Source organism: Ambystoma mexicanum, chromosome 13, assembly GCF_040938575.1.
Source record: "Ambystoma mexicanum isolate Mex_15411 chromosome 13, UKY_AmexF1_1, whole genome shotgun sequence".
Taxonomy (NCBI): Eukaryota; Metazoa; Chordata; class Amphibia; order Caudata; family Ambystomatidae; genus Ambystoma; species Ambystoma mexicanum.
This window is the reverse complement of record NC_090938.1, coordinates 694619962-694642522: the sequence shown is the minus strand read 5'-3', so window position 1 is coordinate 694642522 and position 22561 is coordinate 694619962. Positions and strand designations below refer to the sequence as shown.

Genomic DNA, 22561 nt, shown 5'->3' with positions numbered 1-22561 from the left:
TATATGTAGCTTGGGAAGGGGGCTGGGTCCTTGTTAAAAAAGAACTAATTGAAATCTGTAGAGCTGAGACTGTTCAAGTTGAGAAGAAACCGTCTGGGAGACAAAGACAGATGTTCTGGTAGCTGCAAGACAGAAAGGAAAGGCAAAGAGGCTGCCCTTTCTTGCCATGAAAGAGAGAAGAGTGTCTTGCCAACCTGTAGAGGTCGAAGAGTCTTGTTGAAGTTGCCTAAAATTCTCGCAGTAGCAGCAGTAGAACTGTGGTTGTCAATACTTTTGTCAGAACTTTATCAAGTTGAATGAAGTAGAAGCAGAAGTCAACTGTGGGGCAAGGGAGCCTGCTCGCACAGTATCATTGGCAGAAGGGGGTTGCTAGAGAGAGCAAACGCTGAGAAGAAGCATCCTGACAAACTGTATTTAAAGATGCAGCAGAAGTTACAAGAAGAGTTGTTGCTAAGCAGAAGTAGTACTTTTGTCTTCGATTTTACCCATTCTTTCCTGGAAGGAGGTTATCCACAATGCCATTGGTGCTGTTTTCTTTGTTGAACTTGGAAAGGGAATCTTCATCAATCGGAGAAGGAACTGTTAACAGTGTATATTTATTTGTGTGACCCTTTGTTTCTTTAGAACGCAACAAGACTTGACTTAAGACTTTCTTTTGCTTGGAAGAAAATGACTTTGGGACATTCCTGGGGAGCAAGATCTGCCCAGGACAAGTAGAAGTCATTTAAGACACTGGTTATTTTGTAACCTTTTATTTATGTTTTTCTATGTTGCTTTGAATGTTTCTGTTGTTTTAGTGTGAGGGTTGGTTTTGTGTATGCTCAGAGGTGTTCCCTTAAATCCTAGACTAGGTAGGGAATCTCCTGGTAGAGTAGGTTTAGTTAGGGTTTATTTTCTAATTTTGTTTAAAATAAAATGTCAAACCTTGAGAAAACTAAACACAGTTGTGAGTCTCACATTACTGACCCCTCACATTTCTGATGCTTGTATCTGCTTAGATCACATGCTATGCATAGGCCGACATCTAGTGGAAGCTGCAGAGTATTACAGTTGTTGTTTTTGAAACTCGAAAAGGGACGTCGACAGGGCGTGCCAGTAATACTATCCCTATTGTGACGTCCACTGTACCCATGGTCCTTCACGCGTTGAGGTCCCTCAGATTGTTTTTTCCGCCATTGTGAGTGGTCGCTGTAAGCGGAGTTCAATTTCGGCTGACGCCATTTGCTTAGCTAAGTTTAAATATAGTTACCCTTTCTGTCCTTTATTCTTCCGACATTGTTCTTCGACACGGTGGAAGAGTCGAGACAAAGGACAAGAGAACGCCTTTGGACGGAGTCAAGTTTCGACGGACCCTCCCGTCCTTGGAAGGCCCACCGGGCCTAGGCCCAGACAGTAAGGAGAGTGGGGGGGGGGGGCAGTCCTTCTACAACGTATATTCCCAACCTTTCCCTTTATCACCCAGCTGCCTTTCCTAGTCATGGATAAAGACCCACCTTAAATTCTGCCCCAACTTCAGTAAAAAGTTTCTGTGGATCGATAAACACAGAGTGTGCAACCTGTGTCTTAATCGCGACCACGATGAAGGGCATTGTTGAGCTTGCAAGCTCTCTAAACCTAAGACCCTTAGAGATCGCAGAACCAACGCCGGGCCCATCATGCCATGGAGGCCTAGGCCGCCATGGACGTGGAGGGAGCCTCCAGTGACGGCAACGTCGCCGTCTTTTCGGACGGTGAGGGCGACGGGGAACAGCCATGTTCCCAAGTGCTAGCCCCCGACCCTGGAAGCCAGGCTGGCGGCACTGTTGTGGGGACTGCACCCAGCGGCAAGAGCACTCCTTCTTCCCACACTAAACACACACCCTGCAGCGATGTGTAGGCTCTGCCAAACAAACGCCCAGATCCGGCGCCTAGGGGGAGATCAGTAGATTCCCTGTATTCTGGGCACTCCAATTCTCGGTCACCTCACAACAGGCCCCATAAAACAAAGGACACCACCCATAAAACTTCCTCAACCGAACGTCAGCAGATGTGGCAGAGGTTCTTCCCAGTGCCGAAACTCGACACGTTTCATTGAAAAAGCGACAGATAAGCATTAAGGTTCAGGGTTATCACATCTGATTAAAAAAAACACGTCCCAGAAAGCCTTTATTAAGGCTTCTCAATCCCAAAAATCTTCTCCAAGAGTCCTAATCATAGAGACAAGTCCCAGAAAGACAGGGACAAGGCTCATAATGAAAAGTCTACCCCTTCCAAAGAAAATGAGACTGTACCTGTTAGGCTCACCTGGCTCCCACAGGGGCGTCGATCGGACCCGGACAGCTGCGACCTCCTCCAACGTGAAGCGTAGTGCAGAGATGACAGACTGGACTGGACCGCCTAATCTCGTCTGCTTGACCCGTAGAAATATTCTCCTGCAAGTGGAGAAAGAGATTCAGCCACCCGTGGATTTTAGTAATGGCACCCCACTGTTCGCCCCACTAATCACCACCGATATTCACTTTCTGTAAGCTCACCTTATGTTTGTAAATGATGAGCTCTCCATCCTGCGTGGAATGCAGGGGCACGTAGATACCAGTTACTTCACTGGTTTGAGGGCGTTGGAAGAGTTCCGGATGAATATTGACTCCGAGGTTACAGGCGAGAACCCCTAAGTATAAAGTTCAAAGAGTTCAATATGTCCGATGTTCACTCTTGTACATTCCTTTCTTGTGTTGCAACTGGGTCCAAGGGAAGATTGTCTTGTGGCAGCTGATGGTGTTGAGGTAAGAGTCTGTATTACCCAACACTGTCCGGCAGAAGATGCGTGTGTTTAAATTGTTGGTTTCTCTCTCCTTACAGGTGCGGCGTAAGAAGTTGCAGTTTGTTACAGAATAATGCCTCCGGTTGTTAATCAGGTAAGTCTATGGTGGAGAGGTTGTATTTGTTGGCTCTCTCAGCTCACCTTATGTTTCTTTTGTCCCCTAGATGGTGGAATTCGGCGGAGAAAATGATGGAGGCTGCGCCGGATCGAAAAATGCTGTGAGGACTGGTGAGTATGGCGCAGCGCTGCAGCTGGCGATGCAACGCGTGTAGAATAGTGTCCTTTTCAAGTTCGAAGACGTGATGGATCTGGAATTCAGGTAAGGATTGAAATAATATCTGTTTTCTAACCTTTCCTCCTTCTTTCTTCTATTGCTAGGAGCTCTGGATTCGAGACGGGCGTGGCTGAAGACTGGATGCTGACTGCAGGCACGGTGAGCGTTATGCTGCTGGATGCAGAATAACACGAAGCATGTGCTGCTGTTCGGGCGTGGTTTAAATAGCATCCAAAGTAGTTCCAGGTAAGAAGTCCCTAGAACCACACCTGAGTAAAAGATAGTCCCTGTAGAAAAATAGTCCCATCCAGGCCTCACGTTGGCTTGGATTCATTTGCAGCATGGTCTGCATGAGGTAAGTAAAGTCTATGAGCCTGGCGCCTATGGCGCCAGGACTGATTTCTATTATGAGGCTGGCGCCTAAGGCGCCAGGACTGAACCCAGACAGCCCCCAGCCGGGGCTGCTGAGGTTTTATTAAATACCTGGATGCCTGCTCCTGGGGCTGATCGGCTTGATCCGGATGCCCGGGGGTAGGCATCATGACAGCACCCCTCCCCCCAAAGCCCCTCCTAAAGTTGCTCTTCCGCTTGGTCCTGGTTTGTCGGGGAAGTTCCGATGGAATTTCTTCACCAACCGAGGTGCATGAACGTGGTCACTAGGTTCCCATGACCTTTCTTGTGGTCCGTAACCCTTCCAGTCGATTAAATAAAAAAGTCTTGATTTAACCATCTTAGAGTCCAGGATATTCTTTACCTCGAATTCAGGTTCTCCATCTATTAGGATGGGGTCAGCTGGTTTGGTTAATCTTGTCCCAGGTTGAACTGGTTTTAGAAGTGCAACATGAAAAACAGGATGAATCCGCAAATTAGAGGGTAATTCCAATTTGACGGCCACCGGGTTGATAATGGCCTTAATGGTGTAAGGTCCCAAATATCTAGGATTGAAAGTTCGAGTTTCCTTTAGAGGTATGTGTTTTGTAGCTAGCCAAACTTGATCTCCAATCTGGTATTGTGGAGTTTCACTTCTATGTCGATCAGCATTTTTCTTGTATTTCTCCTTTACTTGGTTCAAGTGTTCTATTGCTTCCTTAAAGGCTTGTGTAATAGTAGAGTGCAGATGAGTCACTGCAGGCATTTCTAAGTGTTGAGGCAAATCGAGTTCTGAGGTTCGAGGATGATGTCCATATATGGTATAAAAGGGGCTTTGTCCGGTTCCTGAATGTACGGATTTATTGTATGCGTATTCGGAAATCCATAAAATATCTTTCCAATTGCTTTCGGTTTGGTGTAGCATACAACGTAGGTATTGTTCAAGAGTCTGGTTGGTCCTCTCCGTCTGACCATCAGTTTGGGGGTGGTGACTGGTTGATAGCATTACGTCGATTTGCGCCAATTGACAGCATTTCTTCCAACATTGCGAAATGAATTGACTACCTCGGTCAGAGACCAATACGGAAGGAAATACATGGATTCGAACAATGTTTTCGAGAAATTCCTTGGCCAAAATCGAAGCGGAAGGTAATCCTTTTAAAGGAATAAAGTGGGCCATTTTGGAAAAAAGATCCACAATAACTAGAATGGTGTTAAATCTATTACACGGAAGTAGATCTGTAATGAAGTCTAAAGACAAGGTGTGCCATGGTGTAGGTGGAATATCCAAAGGTTGTAAAAGGCCAGCTGTTTTTTTCTTCTGACTTTTGTTTTGGGCGCAGATACCACAAGACATCACAAATGACTTTACGTCCTTTCGCCAGGTGGGCCACCAGAATTGTCTTTTAATTTTAGCTTCAGGTTTTGCGATACCTGGGTGTCCTTCCATAAGGGTGTCATGATAATTGGAGACGACTAGTTAGTTCCTTGTGTGGTAGAAATAGACGTCCTTGATAGTAAGGCAGGTCATTGATGACTGAATAATCTTGGCCTTTCTTTACCCAGTCCTGCAGGGCTGCTGGATCGAAAAGTTGTTGGATTTTTAAATGAATGTCTTCTAGAGTCTGTAGAGTAGTTATGCCAAGAATTCTTTGTTCTGAAATTATAGGCACCGGTTCCGGGTTCGAATATACTCCTCCCATCCCTATTCGGTATAGGGCATCTGCCTTGCAGTTTTTACAACCTGGTCAATAAGTGATCACAAAATCGAATTCGGCAAAGAATAATGCCCACCGAAGTTGACGCGATGATTGGGCCTTGGCTGTTTTCAAATACTGCAGATTCCTGTGATCGGTGATTACAGTGATGGTATGCCTGGCACCGAGAAGATAATGCCGCCAAGCCTTGAAGGCAGACTTGATGGCTAATAATTCCTTATCAGTAACTGCATAGTTTAATTTGGGTGCTGAGAACTTTCTTGACCAGAATGCTACTGGATGAAGTTGACCGGTTTCGGGATCCTTCTGGGACAGGACAGCTCCCATGGCTAAACTGGATGCATCGGTTTCAACTATGTATGGAAGCTCAGGGCGTGGATGCTTTAAGACAGGTGCAGACGTGAATTTCGATTTTAGCTCTTGGAAGGCTCTTTCAGCCTCTTCAGGCCACAAAAAACGTTTGTTTTTTCGCAAAAGTGCTGTGATGGGGTGTACAATATGTGAGAATTCAGGAATAAATCTGCGATAGAAATTAGCAAATCCAAGCATGCTTTGTACCCCTTTAACAGAACTGGGTGATGGCCACTTGAGGATTGCGTCCACCTTTCGAGAGTCCATTCGAACTCCTTTTGGAGTCAGGACAAATCCCAGGAATTCAACTTCTGTAGAATGAAAAACACATTTCTCCAATTTTGCGTATAACTTGTGCTGGCATAGTTTCTCTAGGACTGCACGAATTTGCTTCACATGGTCTGATTCTGAGGAGGAGTACACTAGAATATCGTCTATGTATACGACAACACAGACGTCAATGAGTTCACGAAGGACATCGTTCATAAAATACTGGAAGGCTGCTGGTGCATTGCACAACCCGAAGGGCATCACCTGGTATTCCAATAACCCGTACTTGGTGCGAAAGGCAGTCTTCCATCCATCGCCTTTCTTTACACGTACCAGATGATATGCCCCTCGGAGGTCTAACTTAGTGTAAGCATCCTTTACTTGGTCTAGTAATTCGGGGATCAGAGGCAATGGGTATCGGTTTTTTACTGTAATCTGATTTAATGCGCGGTAGTCTATGCACGTTCTAAGGTCACCTTCCTTTTTAGGTACGAAGAATAGAGCTGAGGATGCAGGAGATTTGGATGGACGAATGAAGCCATTAGCAAGGTATTGGTCCAGATATTGTCGTAGGTGAAGATTTTCGGGTTCAGTAAGGGCGTAGATTCTACTGCATGGAGGTTGTGCACCGGGTACTAGGTCAATTTGACAATCGTATGATCTGTGAGGTGGTAAGGTATTTGCCTGTTCTTTTTGAAAAACATCCTGAAATTCTTGATATTCCTGAGGTAACTGCACAACTGGATTAGTAACGGTGGCCAGGCTTTTGTTCAAGTTTTTTTTCAGGTAACAGGTGTGTGCACAATCTGGGAAGGTCACTTTCTTCTCTCGCCAATCAATACAAGGATTATGTGTTTCCAACCATGGCATTCCCAGAATTATTTGGAATTGCGGGGCCTTGATTAAATCAAACACAATCGTTTCTCGATGCCCATCTTGACCCAACAGTGTCAGCTCAGTATGGAATGAGTTATAGGCCCAGAGGCAATTTCAGTTCCATTGACTGTGGTGATGACATCCAAAGCGGTCTTTTTGCAAAGGGGTAGATTCATCCTTGAGGCCAATTCGTGGTCCATGTAGTTTCCTACGGCCCCGCTGTCAATGTATGCCCTTACTGCGTGCATACGTGATGGCTGCCTTGGATCAATTAGGACCATTGGTATAATTAGGTGGGAGGTCTGAGTGTTCTTCTTTAAGCTCGGCAAGCGGACCTCTACGCTTGTCGGGCATGGTTGTTTCCTGAATCAGGCTCTATTTGACTTTTGTCAGCAACTCCTACTACTTTCTTGGGTGGTTTTATAGGGCAATCCCGTAGAAAATGTCCTGCGGTTCCACAGTACAGACACAATTGCATCTGCCGTCTCTTTTCTCTTTCCTTTTGAGTTAAGGGTCCTTTAACCCCCCCGATCTGCATAGGTTCTGATGCATCTGTTCCTTTGGGGGTGACATTGGGTTTAACCCATACCTGACCCTCGAACTTAGCTCGCTCAGCCTTTCTATTCTGAAGTCGGTGGTCTAACTGGACCACTAAGTCTATATATTCTGCGCAATCCTGAGGTGGGTTCACAACTTGAGCCAAAACATCTTTGAGTTCTCCCCAAAGCCCACGATGAAATAATGTAATTCGTTTCTCCTCAGGCCATCCGGTTTCCACCACCAACCTATTGAAGGTTGCGATGTAGGTTAGCAGATCCTGATTACCCTGTCGAAGGGATAAAAGTTCATTATCCAGGGCCTGTCCCTGTGAATGTCTGGCGAATAGTCTTTCCATGCTTCTTTGAAAACCCTGAAAATCCCGAAGATAGTCTAGGTAGCGGTGTTTGCCCAGCTTGATTTTGCAGCAGTTGTCTAGCAAGATCTGTGCGTTCCTTTGATACAATCAGTTCTCTCCTGAGGGCATTAGTCTCTTGGCGCGCAGAGTGCACTTCCGCCCTAAGTTCCCATAATAATTGGCCTAGTTGGTCTGTTTCAGAGGTTTCCATAACGCCCGGGTGGGAATTTGTAGATGGGCTTCGTGTTCTGTTATGCTCACCTGGCTCCCACAGGGGCGTCGATCGGACCCGGACAGCTGCGACCTCCTCCAACGTGAAGCGTAGTGCAGAGATGACAGACTGGACTGGACCACCTAATCTCGTCTGCTTGACCCTTAGAAATATTCTCCCGCAAGTGGAGAAAGGGATTCGGCCACCCATGGATTTTAGTAATGGCACCCCACTGTTCTCCCCACTAATCACCACCGATCTTCACTTTCTGTAAGCTCACCTTATGTTTGTAAATGATGAGCTCTCCATCCTGCGTGGAATGCAGGGGCGCGTAGATACCAGTTACTTCACTGGTTTGAGGGCGTTGGAAGAGTTCCGGATGAATATTGACTCTGAGGTTTTAGGCGAGAACCCGTAAGTATAAAGTTCAAAGAGTTCAATATGTCCGATGTTCACTCTTGTACATTCCTTTCTTGTGTTGCAACTGGGTCCAAGGGAAGATTGTCTTGTGGCAGCTGATGGTGTTGAGGTAAGAGTCTGTATTACCCAACACTGTCCGGCAAAAGATGCGTGTGTTTAAATTGCTGATTTCTCTCTCCTTACAGGTGCGGCGTAAGAAGTTGCGGTTTGTTACAGAATAATGCCTCCGGTTGTTAATCAGGTACGTCTATGGTGGAGAGGTTGTATTTGTTGGCTCTTTAGGCTCACCTTATGTTTCTTTTGTCCCCTAGATGATGGAATTCGGTGGAGAAAATGATGGAGGCTGCGCCGGATCGAAAAATGCTGTGAGGACTGGTGAGTATGGCACGGCGCTGCAGCTGGCGATGCAACGCGTGTAGAATAGTGTCCTTTTCAAGTTCGAAGACGTGATGGATCCGGAATTCAGGTAAGGATTGAAATAATATCTGTTTTTTAACCTTTCCTTCTTCTTTCTTCTATTGCTAGGAGCTCTGGATTCGAGACGGGCGTGGCTGAAGACTGGATGCTGACTGCAGGCACGGTGAGCGTTACGCTGCTGGATGCAGAATAACACGAAGCATGTGCTGCTGTTCGGGCGTGGTTTAAATAGCATCCAAAGTAGTTCCAGGTAAGAAGTCCCTAGAACCACACCGAGTAAAAAATAGTCCCTGTAGAAAATAGCCCCATCCAGGCCTCACGTTGGCTTGGAATCATTTGCAGCATGGTCTGCATGAGGTAAGTAAAGTCTATGAGCCTGGCGCCTGTGGCGCCAGGACTGATTTCTATTATGAGCCTGGCGCCTAAGGCGCCAGGACTGAACCCAGACAGCCTCCAGCCGGAGCTGCTGGGGTTTTATTAAATACCTGGATGCCTGCTCCCGGAGTTGATGGGCTTGATCTGGATGCCCGGGGGTAGGCATCATGACAGTACCACAAGAGGATGATGAGGGTCCCTTATGTGAGTCCCTACATAATAAAGACCTGCACACACCCCTAGCCCCTGCTATACCTTACCCAGTGATCATCACCAGCTTGGCCCAATGGTCAGCAGAGGACATTGATAGGGTGGTGTCGAGAATTACTTTCTTTGCTAATTTCTTTGAAAAGAACCCTCATGCTCTAGAGAGTTTCCAGGTTACACCTCCCACTGGTCAAGCCTCAAGCTCTCAGCCCCTGTCTTCCACTCCTCAGCACCTCTCTTCATCCCAGCCATAAGCAAAGAGGTCTCGCACTTCTGCTGAGCTTTATGACATCCCTACAGATACTGAAGGGGATCAGGAAGAATATCAGTACTATGGGGATGATGATGAGGATAATGATAATGAGGAGTCAGAGGTTTACACTATGGCTTCTCCCATTCTACAAGACTTACCTCTGCCTGATTCTCCAGTAGATCAGACATTATTTAATGACTTGCTAATCAAAGAGGCTGAACACTTTACGGTATTCAAACTCAGGAGGTTCAGCCGGACAAGGATTTTGTCGAAGATATCCTGGGAGACAATAAAGCTGCCACCCAGTTCATACCCATTTTAAAGTCGGTCCAAAGAAGGATCCAACCCTCTCTTGAGACGCCCAATCAGACAAGGGCTGTTAACCCACGGATAGAAAAACGATTCCGTTCGGCGCCATCTGATCCCTTATATATCAGAGGGCAACTTAAACCGGATTCACTAGTTGTCACAACTACTCAAAAGAGGGCAGGTACACCTTTGGCCTCTTCTGAAGCTTCCCCAGACAAGGAGAGCAAGAATCTTTATACCATGGGGCGCAAAGTTGCAACTTCGGCGGCATTTCAAGCTAGGATCGCCAACAATTCTGCACTGTTGGCAAGCTATGACTGTCATAAATGGGACGAGGTCATGGCCCTTAGCAAATCTGCTCCAGAACCTCTAAAATCTAGACTTGCCCTTGTAGCTGCGGGAGGCAAGCCACTGCCAGCAACTTGCTGAAAAACAACCTTGACGCTGCAGATGGTGCAGGCCATGTAATTGCAGAAGGAACCATTCTCAAACACCATGTTTGGCTTCACCAGTCTGTCTTTAAGCTTGAGATGCAGGCAACGTTGCTCAACATGCCGGTGGAACCAACTGCACTATTCGGCAAAGCGGTGGAGGATGCTCTAAAGTCGGCCAAAGAAGAGTATGATACACTCAAATCCCTTGGCCAATTTACAAATAAACAAACTGGGCAAAGGGGCGGAAACAATTTCCGCCGCTTTTGCGGTCAACATTCCAACCTGGGTCAAGCGTCCTAAGGTTATCCAAGAGACCAGCGCAGGTCCCGCGGCCGGGGGAGCTCCTCCACTTCCTGAGGTGGAGGAACGCCTCCCAAACAATGACAGTCCGCTACAGGTCCCCTCCCATTCCTCCACAGTAGGGGGACGAATTTCAAACTTCACCCACGCATGGGAGGGTATAACCACGGACAAGTGGGTGTTATCGACAGTAGCGGGAGGTTATTGCATGGAGCTCCTAGAAACACCCATCAAACCTCCCCCCACGCCAAAGGAAAACATCAAATGAAGAACAACTCATCTTGATAGAAGAAGTCAACGCGCTGCTCCTCAAGGACGCCATCGAGTTTGTGCCGTCCATAGAGGTGAACAAGGGTATTTATTCAACATACTTCCTTGTGCCAAAAAAAATCTAACCATGCGCCCAGTGTTAGACTTACGCCCTGCAAACACTTATGTAAAGCCACAAAAGTTCTGCATGACAACGCTACAAGAGGTAATTCCCCTGCTAAAACGGGGGGGGATTATGTGGCAACATTGGACATGAAAGATGCCTATTTTCATATTTCAATGCTCCCAGCGCACCGAAGACTCTTGCAGTTCAAAATAGCAAACCAGCACTACCAATTCAAGGTGCTACCCTTCGGAATAGCTTCAGCTCCAACCAAGGTACTGGCAGTGGTGGTGGCGGCGGCACACCTGCGCAGGGAGGCTATCCCAGTGTTCCCCTACCTGGACAACTGGCTGATCACAGGAGAAACTCCCCATCTTTGCAAACAAAACGTGCAAAGAACCATAGATCTTCTATTCCAATTGGGCTTCTCGATAAACGAGAATAAGTCAAGTCTTGTACCAAACAAATCAAAACAGTTCCTAGGAGCGGTTTATGATACAAGAACAGTCTTAGCCTTTTCATCCATGGAGAGAGTGCAGAACATGCTTCGGAAAATGCCCCAGTATCAAGCTGGTCTCCAGATAAGCGTACGCAAGGCAATGCATTTGCTAGGCATGATGGCATTGTGCATGTATCTAGTCCCACACGCACGTCTGCGCATGCGACCAATGCAGGAGTGGTTGGCCAAATAATGGTCTCAGCCAAGTGGTCAGTGGGACGATCTAGTGGTCGCTTCATCAACACTCGTACAAAACCTACTCGGTGATCAAGAGAAAATCTGTTAAAGGGGAAACCTTTCCACAATCCCGAGGCGCAAGCGATTGTCACAACAGATGCGTCGCTCTCTGGGTGGGGGGCTCATTACCTTCACCACACAGCACATGGTCTGTGGACTCACGTCACAGCACAAAACCATATCAACCTGCTGGAACTACTAGCGGTACTAAAGGCACTGCAAGCGTTCCAAACGCAACTGACAAACCAATCGGTTCAAGTTCTAATGGATAGCACAACTGCGATGTTCTACATCAACAAACAAGGGGGCACACACTCTCCAAGTCTGTCCAAGTTGGCGCAGAAAATATGGAAATGGGCACTCAGACGGGGGCTGTCCCTATCCACTTAACACTTTCCAGGGGTACTCAACAATCTAGCAGACTCTCTGAGCAGAGATCCCCTACCAGAGGAACACGAGTGGCAACTAGACTCAAGCGTCGGAGACCATATCTTCTCTCAGTGGGGTTACTAGACCTGTTTGCTGCAGGAGAAAACAAGCAATGGCCAGACTTCGCGTCCAGGTTCCCTCAGCAAGACTCCAGGGGGAACACCCTATGGATGAGCTGTTCAGGGAAATTTGCTTACACTTTTCCCTCAACACCCTTAATGAGCAGGATAGTGAACAGGATGCACAGAGAACAGATGACGCTCATCCTAGTTTCTCTTATGTGGGCGAGACAACCATGGTATCCATACCTGCGCAAGCTGGCGGTGTGCGATCCCATCAAACTCCCGTACCTAACCAACCTGTTAACCCAACACGGGGGAACAACAGTGCCCCTACAACCACACTCGATGAACTTGGCAGCATGGCTCCTGAATCATAGAGTTCGGACACCTTAATCTATCACAGTAGTGTATGAATATCCTCAAGGAGGCACGAAAACCAAACACTAGGCAATGCTATTTCGACAAGTGGAGAAGATTTGTAATTTGTTGCCAGTCAAAACAAATAAACCCCATGAAAGGTACTCCTTCACACATTCTAAGTAATATGTTCCACTTGTTAGATTCGTGGTTAGTATTTAACTATATAAAGGTCCACCTGGCAGCTTTATCAGTTTATACAACCTCTCAGAGTAAAGTATCGTGGTGGAGAGTTCCAGTCATTAAGGCATTCATGGAGGGAGAAATACTCCACCCTAAAATTTCGAACCCTCCGCCAGGATGGGATCTCAACATTGCTCATGGGGCCCCCATTCGAGCCTATGCATAAGTCAAGTCTAAAACACCCAACGTACAAGACTGCCTTCTTAGTGGCTATACTTCCATAAGAAGAGTTAGTGAATTGCAAGCATTGTCAGTGCAGGACCCTTTCTTTATCATCCATAAAGATAAATTGGTTTTACATACTCATCCTAGGTTCTCACCTAAATTCATTTCTAAATTCCACGTGAACCAATCTATTGAGCTTCCGAATTTATTTCAGAATCCAACTAGCTCATGGGGTAAAACGCCACACACTGGATGTGAGGAGGGTGGTCCTTTACGACGTAAACAAGACCAGGCTGCTTAGGAAAACTGATCAACTGTTTATCTCCGCAGCACCAGGCAGAGAAGGAGACCGCATTTCAAAGAATGCCATCTCCAGATGGATAGTGAGATGTATACAATTATGCTATTCATTATCAAACAAGACACTGCCTTTTACGCCAAGAGCTCACTCAACATGGAGCAGAGGAGCTACTCTGGCTTTTATCGCAAAAATGTCCCCTTAAACAACATTTGCAAAGCAGCTACATGGGGCTCAGTACACTCTTTCACTCAGCACTACTGCATTGACACACATTCAAAGAGAGATACACAGGTGGGACAAACATCTTATTGCCACAGCTCCTTCTCACGACCCACCACCTTCTCCTAACACTGCTCGCTAATCTATGCATAGCTTGTGATCTAAGCAGATTCCACGAGCCTCAAAAGGGATACATTACTCACCGTAATCGTATTTCTGATGCTTGTATCTGCTTAGATTCACATGCCCCCACCCTTCCTCCCCTAAGAGAAGGTGCATAGATAGTTTGTTATATATCTGCTTGGATACACCTGTACTCGCGCTACACTTCATGCAAGCTCATGTCAGAACAAAACAATCGGAGGGACCTCAACGCGTGAAGGACCATGGGTACAGTGGACGTCACACTAGGGATAGTATTACTGGCACGCCCTGTCAACGTCTCTTTTTCGAGTTTCGAAAAAAAAAACTACAATACTCTGCAGCTTCCACTAGATGTTGGCCTATGCATAGCATGTGATCTAAGCAGATACAAGCATCATAAATACGATTATGGTGTTATATACATACACCATAACGAGCCATACGTTGAAATTGGTACGATAAGTGACAAAGCACACAGTTAGGACCAACCATTCCTATAACTAATGTAAGACTCATATCCTGGGATCACCTTGCCAGTACATAGGTGTAACAATTGTTCAGCACGACCTCTAATACATGTCGTAACACACACATCAAAAAGATATGTTTTTTTATGTATAATGAATTACAAATAGAGGGATTACAAAAAGGTTTGATGCCTTGTTAACTCGGATAAAAAAAAATAACATCATTTTGAGGTTTGATACCGTCTAATGGAGTAACAGAGTATTATGCTGAGATGGAAAATGCATTAGCTTTTGAAAGTCCCAAAGAGCGAGACAAGATCTTAAAATCAAATGTTATTGGACCGGAATATATCCTGCCTTGAAAATTCCAAGAGAAGGCCTGCAGAACGAGTGCCACTAGTTGTCACCTATTATCGAGCATTAACACAGCAGACTAGAACTGTGAAAGGCCTACAACCAATACTCAGCAGGAATGAAGAATGTTCAATGACCCTCACCCTTGATTGTATATAAACAACCAAAACATCTAGCACAGCCCCTGGCCAGAAGTGCATTTCCAGGGAATGAGACCTAGAACATACCCATGCAACGTGAGCAGATTTAAAACCTGCCTACACATCTACACTGAATCTGTTATAGCAAACCCACAGTACCGAACAATACAGATTCAAGGGACTGCAAATCTCCCAACATTGAGTACATCGCTATATAAATTTAAATAAATAAAATCATCCAGTGCACGTAGGTGAACCCTGCCAGGTACTGCAGGAAAGAATGAAACCGCACAGGCATATCTCGAACAGTAGCTCTGGTAGCACATCACTTTACTCAAGATGGGCACACACTAACAGACCTGTCCGTTTTGGTATTGAAGCGAGATTTCCCAAATACAAAACACAGAAGAACAAGAGAACACAAGTACTTGAAGATGCTTAACCTAAAGAACATGGGTTTAAATGGAGTCTTGGGTTTCATGCCTCACTTTGAAGTATAGTCAATATACTGTGCGAACACTGGTAATGTACCTTTCAATTTCATGCAGGTGTTAGTAATTATACTCCCTTGCCAAGACCTAAACTTCTCATAGCATTTGCCCATACCTAGAAGAACTAACCAACCCATATGCATAGCACTGCACAGTAGTTTTTGTAAAACATTATCGTTACAACCATTGCAACCAGCCAGCAATTTGCCTTCAGTCAGGATTTGAAAATTAATTGTTCGTTCAGTTTGAACCTGTAGAATGAATGCACTATAAGACATCCTTCCTCTTTTTTAAACCCTGCACCTTTTTAACCAGACAGAAATCTACAATTTTCCAAGTTCAGTAGGCCACTATTTCAGAAGGGACGTATGTTGGAATGCTTAAACGTTTGAACTGCTTTAATTATGCAAACGCAAACATCTCTTTGAAATGTGTACTCCTTCTAACTGCTATATCTGCAAGCTAACGGTTTTGTGGTCATTTATAACTCTTGGATAAGATGCTCACAGCACTGCATTTCCTGGGTGCCCAGCCTCTGTAAAACTCTGAGAATGTGCCTCTCCCCACACTTGCATTGCACATCACAGTTTAATGCTCTCAGTCCAATAAAACATATCAAAACTCTAAATGTTGCGATATTGAGGGAGGGAAAGAGTTAGAACAATTGGAAATCAGGCCCATAAGGCCACCAAAAGCTACAACAAACTGGACCTCACAGTCACTCCTAGATAACTGGTATAAGCAAAGTAATCACATTCACTTACTGTAGCACCAGTATGTCCTATGGGAAGGAGTGAATTACCATGATTTATTGCATTCAAGTCCCTAATAAATCACTGGAGACTTTTTAAAAGTCTTGTCTTTGGTAGAGAACTCTGGGGAGTCAAGGGGCGGACGTGGGGGGGTCTGCGAAAAATTTCCCAAGGCCAGAAACATCCCAGTTTGGGATTTGTTTGCAGGAGTTCCAAAGTTTGCAGCAGTTTTTCCTCATAGGAAACAATGGTTCAAAATCCATAGGAAAGCCACAGCTACAGTAAGTCGGGATCTACCCCACAGGTGTGGGCAAAAAAACCAACAGACCCCCAGGAAACAACAAAGGGAACCCCACAAGGAGCACTCCAGCTGTAGGTTCACTGCCCCAGCCCTTAGAGATTAATGGAATCTGGGCATGATGGACCCTAATACAAGTCAATGATAATCAGCAGTGGGGGTGGCCTGTGACTCTGATTCAGGGGACCCTTGATGATGTTGATGCCAAGGAATTTATTGCGACCCAGAGACAAGTGCTCACAGCACCAGTCACTGCAAATTCCTATCCGGAATGGCAGGAGTACAGGGGGTTCTTACAGGTTTGAAGAAGTGTTCCAGTTCAAAGGGACAGTAACCCTCAATCAGTGATGACCCAGGTGACAGGAAGGAACACTAACCCATGCTGCCAAGGTGATGACCCACCATTTAGAAGCAGCAGCAATGATGGAGTAGACTGCAGGAGAACTAAGGAACATGACCAAGGGTTCGGGTCGGTTCAAGGGCACAAGGGGAGTAGCCAGCAAAGAACAGTGCCACAGTAGGTGCAATGATTATAGGAGGCCCAAGACAGAGCTGAATTGAAGCAGAGTAGCCAACCACTCATCCAGGCCATAGACAGTTCCCGCCTCGCTGAGCCCCCACCCCAAGAGGATTGTGCAGGGTGACAACACTACAGCAGCTAGGAAATGGCCCCAAGATGCAACAGCCGTTCCAGCCAGGAGGGAGGTCTGAAAAAGAGCCCAGGATGGTGTTCCAGGAACCTTGGAAGAAACTGGAAACAAGGAGAAAGGAGCTGGGTCCAACAAGCATGGCCACACCAGGCCCGTGGCAACAGCAACCCATTTTCATTGCTCTCTTTGGACCAAAATGGATTGCTTAAAAAGCTCCATTGCCCTGGTTACTAGATGGGCTACTAGGGCAGTACATCAGAGTGCAGTGGCAGGGGAAATCCCTCTGGCCAAATAAAAAACAGGGAAGTGGGCAAACAGAAAGCACAAGGTTTAGTGGACGGACAAAGTGGGTCCAGAGAATTTCAAAAATTGAACTCTGCTCCAAGACTGTACCTTTCTCTTTGGCAGCAAAGGAAAAGACGTTTGTCTTCTGCAGAGCTCTGACCACAGTCTCCACTGGGCTTTTCTTCTGTCCACACGCTCAATTGACGGGGACCCGGGCCAGTATCTCCCTACAACGGGATTACAATCATCAAAAACAGAGCACCTAGTGGAATGTACTAATTTGTGTTCTCACCTGTTCCTCTTTCATCATTCATCCCAATTTCCTCACGCATATTTCATTGTTGTATGTTCAAGCCTTTTTTCTTAAGAATATATCATATATTTTATTTGTCAAACACATTCAGAAAATATTATACAAAAATACAAATATCTCCCCATAAAATATTTCTAGTAATTCATCATTCACATAAATCAAACTTAAAAACACTACATTTAGTGAAAGTGCTGGGGTTAGTGAGTCAATTCAGTACTTGTGCTCAATGCAAAACAACGTTTAGAGCTTTTCACCTTTGTTATTGTACAGGATTAGACGTACTCTACGTGTGAATTATACCAGAGACTACCACCATACGGTTGTAGGTCAATTGGTCGAAAACATTTGGTCGACGGGACAACTGGTCGACACCATTTGGTCGAATGCCAAATGGTCGAATTTTTATTTTTACTTTTTTTTACCCCTTTTTTGGTTTTATTGGGGGGGTCCCCCCCCAATCCCCTTTCTTTTTTCCCCCACACGAAAACCCACAAAACACATATATAAATTAAAAAAAAAAAAATCGACCAAATGGTGTCGACCAAATTGCAGTCGACCAGTTTGTTGTCGACCAATTGACCGGACACCCCACCATATGATCCTCTTCTCGGCAATGTAGTCATTTGGTAGTACAATGGATACACACAGCAACACCTATCTCAGGCTGAGAGGCCTCGTCTTAGACCTAAAATAATTTCATGTACATTGTATTCCATTCAAACATGTCGACACATGTGTTTCGGCCTTCTTTTAGGGGTCTGCTCCAAACAAAGGGTGCCCCTTCAATTCATCTGTAAGCCTTCTTCAGGACCATGAATATTTCTACCATCACATTCATGCTGCTTTCTCTTCCCAAGGGCTCTCACAGTGCCCAGACACTTAGTCCATCACCTGCTCTGTCCACACTGCCCCCCACGTGATCTTGTTAAATTCATAATAATTTGCAAGCTTGTCAGTTCTGCCACACACTTGATCTCTCTATTCTTGTAAACTTGCATGTGCTTATAGTGGTTCTGATGGTTTGTTGTGCCTGTTGTACATTTGCAGGACTTTACCGAAGATATGAACTGTGCCTTTGAGTTTCTGTTAAAACTCACCCCTCTACTGGACAAGGCGGATCAGAGGTGCAAGTAAGTATCACTGAGTATTCTTTCCATCCCTCTTTTACCTCTTTCCCTCTCCTTTAGTGCCCTCTTTTCCTTTTTCTTTCTCTCTGGCTCTATTCCCCTCCATCACCCAGTTCTTTGGGGTCTGCTCCTCTATGCAGTTCATAACTTTGTCATGTCTTTGTAGACTAGCTCGCCAGGCAAACTGTTTCAAGTGCCAGAGCAGTAGTCAGTCGCCCAGCCACATTGGAGGGAATTCACTAACCTCTGCCCTCCCATCTCTGTGCCTATATGTGGCATCTTGTAAGTCCCTGATTCACAAAGATGAATTGACAAGTGTGCGGAGAGCTGCCTGCGAGCTCGATGCAGCCACACTATGTGCTCATATTCAACTGTTGTGTGTGCGCTACGGACACATGTACATACATGTGATCACTGAACCCGCAGGGCCTGTGAACACATTTTCAGCATTATTCCTTTAAAGGGTTATCACTGTAAATGCAGTTTTTGCATTTCTTCTTCTGTCAAGTGATGGTGATATGTAAAAAGGAAAATATAAACACTCGAATGAAGCATGAGCATTTCTATTTTAGGGCGTCTAGTGCTGCAAGAAGCCTGAAAAGACTATTGCCGCATTAGGCATTCCCGTACAATCTGTCTGTGATGGAGACCAGGTGCTGGGCAATGTCCAGTGGGGTGGCCTCAGTTGCAAGCACATCCTTGCATTAGTCATGGATGAGCTTGCAACAGGCCCTTCCCCGACACACGTACCGCTTACCCGCAGTGAATCTGTGTGCATGTAGCAGTGTGCGGCCACATATTCACTTTTGGGAATTGGTTTGCATACAGATTGCACGATTTCTCTTTATTTCTCCAGCATGGGATCTGCTCATGAATATTCATGAATATTCCCGTCATCCGGCCAGGAATCCTCGGTAAGAAAAAAGAAAGCAGTATTGCTTTAAAAGCTTGAATACTGCCCTTCACCCATTATCCAATCACTGAAGCCCGGGTCATACGGCACCCATCCAATGACGGTCGTCTCCCTGAGTCCCACCTCTGGCGGCCATCTGCTTTTTACTGCACGTTCGGTGTATGTAGTCCTCGAGTTTTGCTCTCAGAGCATTTTTTCATAAGTCATTTCTTTTGACAAATTCCATTATTTTTTGCCAAATTTCAACGACTACTGAACACTAGTACGCTCCGGCAATGGGGCTCCATTGACTGTTAACTTTCAAAGATCTACACAACGTCTTCAAGTGGAAAGGCCTACCGAGGCCTACTTCGCACGCACCATGTCGGAGGAAGGAAGGAGAACTGTTCAGGCTCTGCTCAGTGGCATGGTTGAGAGTACGATGGCCCCGGCGTGTCTTCCAGGCATGCTCAGGTAAAGCCCAGATTGGGCTGCTCTCCAGAGTGCTCTACACCTGGTAAGAGATCCAGATCGGCTAAGGAGGTAGCCTCTGGAGGGCTCTAGTAAATCCAAGCGTCAAGCTGTTGGTCTGGCTAGAGACGCCGCTGATGCAGGTCCTAGTTCAGGGCACAAGCACTCTGTCACCTTGGCCGTCTACGGTAAGCTTGCCGGTGGCCGGCACATCCGTTCGATGGGAGAAGAAGCACTCCCGAAAAGCCCCCTATTCAAAGGGACCCTCAAAGGCCTCGGCGACGGCTGCTTCTACGGCGTCATCAGCGACTACAAAACAGTCTAAAACCATGACTACGTTGACCAGACCTTCATCGGCGGTTGCTTCATCATCAGCAGCAGGGTGCTCATAAGGCGTAGAGGACGTCATTGGCCACCTCATCGGCAGCTGCTTCATTGACAGCCACTTCAGCGACAGCCACCTTGTCGGCGCCGGCTGCTTTGTTGACGGCTGCCTCCTCGGTGGCTACTTCGTCGATGGCTGTTCCATTGACGGCTGCTTCGTCGACTAGTAAGGAGAAGCCTATGGCAAAACCTGCGGCGAGGATTTCACTGCCACCAAGACCCCCGACTACTGCTTCGATGACCGTCGCTACACAGTCAAAGGCGCTGGTCATGTCAATAGCCCTGAGGGAAGTGGCTAGACAAGTAGAACAGTATGCAGAGGCTGCAGTTGGCCTTTGGCCATTTACACCAGCTCCAACGACTGGGCACGGCATGAGTGCTTGGAGGCAGGGGGCTACAGCCCTGTAGGCGTAGATTCGCAAAGGCATACATGCCCATTGAGACACACCAATGTTCCACTGAGGACCCCTCCACAAGCTCCAAGAGATGTATCCAGAGACATCCTAACAGTACTCAGTTCTCTGGTCTCTGAGATACAGCAGCGGCTACCACCCATAGCAGGCCCTTCAGGGAGCGACCCTAGGTACAACCCTCCAAGGCCTCCCCACAGGCATCACTCGGCTACTGTGAGGCGGCCACCGTCCCCACTGCTTGTTCCAACGCCACCAGGCGAGGCACCAGACACGGATACAACAACAAACGCAGACGCTGTTACAACAGACACAGATGAATTTGATGAATTTATCGCGGCGGATGAGTGGCAGCAGGTGTGTATGATACCCCAGGGCATGAAGTCGGCCATTCCACTCCATGATCGCTTGGACTTCTGCCCTATTTAATCTGGTACCAGAGGAGAAAAGGAAGGAAGGAAGGTTTCCTCTACCAGAGACGTACCTTAGCCAGGAAGATAATGTTGTCTGTCACGCTGCTGGACTAAGTGTGGGAAGAGGGCCTGGCCCTAATGTAGTCCCCGAGCTCCGCACCGGCAGCCATCCCCGAATTCAGTGGTTTTGGCTGCAGCGAGCAAACGGTCAGGTAACCCATCCTCAAAGTCTATGGTCCTCCCAGACCAGGAGGGGAAAAAGCTGGATGTGTCAGGGAAGTGCATCATATATACTACAGCATCGACCATCAAGGCTGCCAAAGTGCTGGCCATTCTGGCCTGGTATGAAAGGGAGCTGTGGTTTAAACTAGGCCCACTCCTAGAATTCTTGCCGAATGACAAGAGGACGGAGGCGTTGGCACTGTTTCAAGAAGGGGAGAGGTGGCTTCCGATCATGCCATCACTGTGGATATGGATGTTGCAGATTCTGACTTGCGCCAAATAGGTAATGGCGTGGCGCTCCGACGTCAAGGTTGGCTGAAGGCTGTCAATTTTAGGCCGGAGGTTCAGGCCATGGTGGTAGATATGCCTTTCGACAGCAATCGTCTCTTCAGAAAGGCAGTGGATGAAACACGGCAGGCCATCAAGACCGACACAAACACTTAGGTCGCTGGGAACCCTGCAACAGTGCCGCTCTTTTTCCTTTCGGTCCTCCAGGAGTACGTTTTTGGAAGAGCCTTATAGGGTTATGCCTCTTCTTCTTACTGTCAGCCATCCCGCTCCACAGCGCAGGAATCGTACAGGGGCAGGTCCCAGGCTTTCGGGGGAGGCTCACCGTGCCGTCGGCGTCCACAATCAAACAGGCATGAATTGGCTCAGCGCCCGGCCCCTCACTTCCGCACCCCAGTGGGAGGCATCTGTCATATTTCATTGTTGGCTGGAGGGAGATCACCACAGACTAACGGGTGCTGTACATTCTGCAAAATGGCCACATGCTGGAATTCAAATGCAAGTGTCCTCGTATTCCACTGGTAACAAGACAAAACACTACCCAGCTGCTGCGGGAAGTACGAGCCATTCTGACAAAGGGTGAAATAGAACACGTCCCTCTGGGGAACTGGAACCTACTCCAGATAATTTCTAGTCCGAAAGAAGTGGGGGTGGGGGGTCCAGGAGGGAGGGATGTGGTGCCCAATTTTTGACTTGCGGCACCTCAAATACCTAAGTTCCCAAAAGTTCAGGATGGTCATGTTGCATCCATTGCACGGCCAACTGGAGGAAGGGGACTACATGACCACCCTCGATTTGGAGGATGCATACTTCCACATCCCCATTCATCCAAAACATCAAAAGTTCCTTTGCTTCATGGTTCTGGGGAATCGCTACCAGTTCAAGACGTTACCCTTCGGCCTGAAGTCGGCACCAATGGTGTTCACAAAGTGTTTGGCCCCAGTAGCAGCACATTTGCATCTAAAGGGCATACACGTCTACCCTTATCTGGTCAACTGGCTCATCCGGTCACGTCCTAAGGCCCGGCCGTGCAACACACACAGGAAACCATACGGCTACTAACAAGGCTCAGATTCTCTATAAATTAACAGAAATC

General features: G+C 46.8%; 1 protein-coding gene across 5 annotated transcripts in view; it reads left to right on the top strand.

The window, feature by feature from the left end:
* MED24 (mediator complex subunit 24) overlaps positions 1 to 22561 on the top strand; it is a 598903-nt gene that overhangs the window by 299942 nt on the left and 276400 nt on the right. For all 5 annotated transcript variants that reach the window (XM_069634774.1, XM_069634779.1, XM_069634777.1 and 2 more), the window contains exon 12: positions 18306 to 18388. In XM_069634774.1, coding sequence (XP_069490875.1) covers positions 18306 to 18388 — 83 coding nt within the window. The remainder of the gene's footprint in view (positions 1 to 18305; positions 18389 to 22561) is intronic.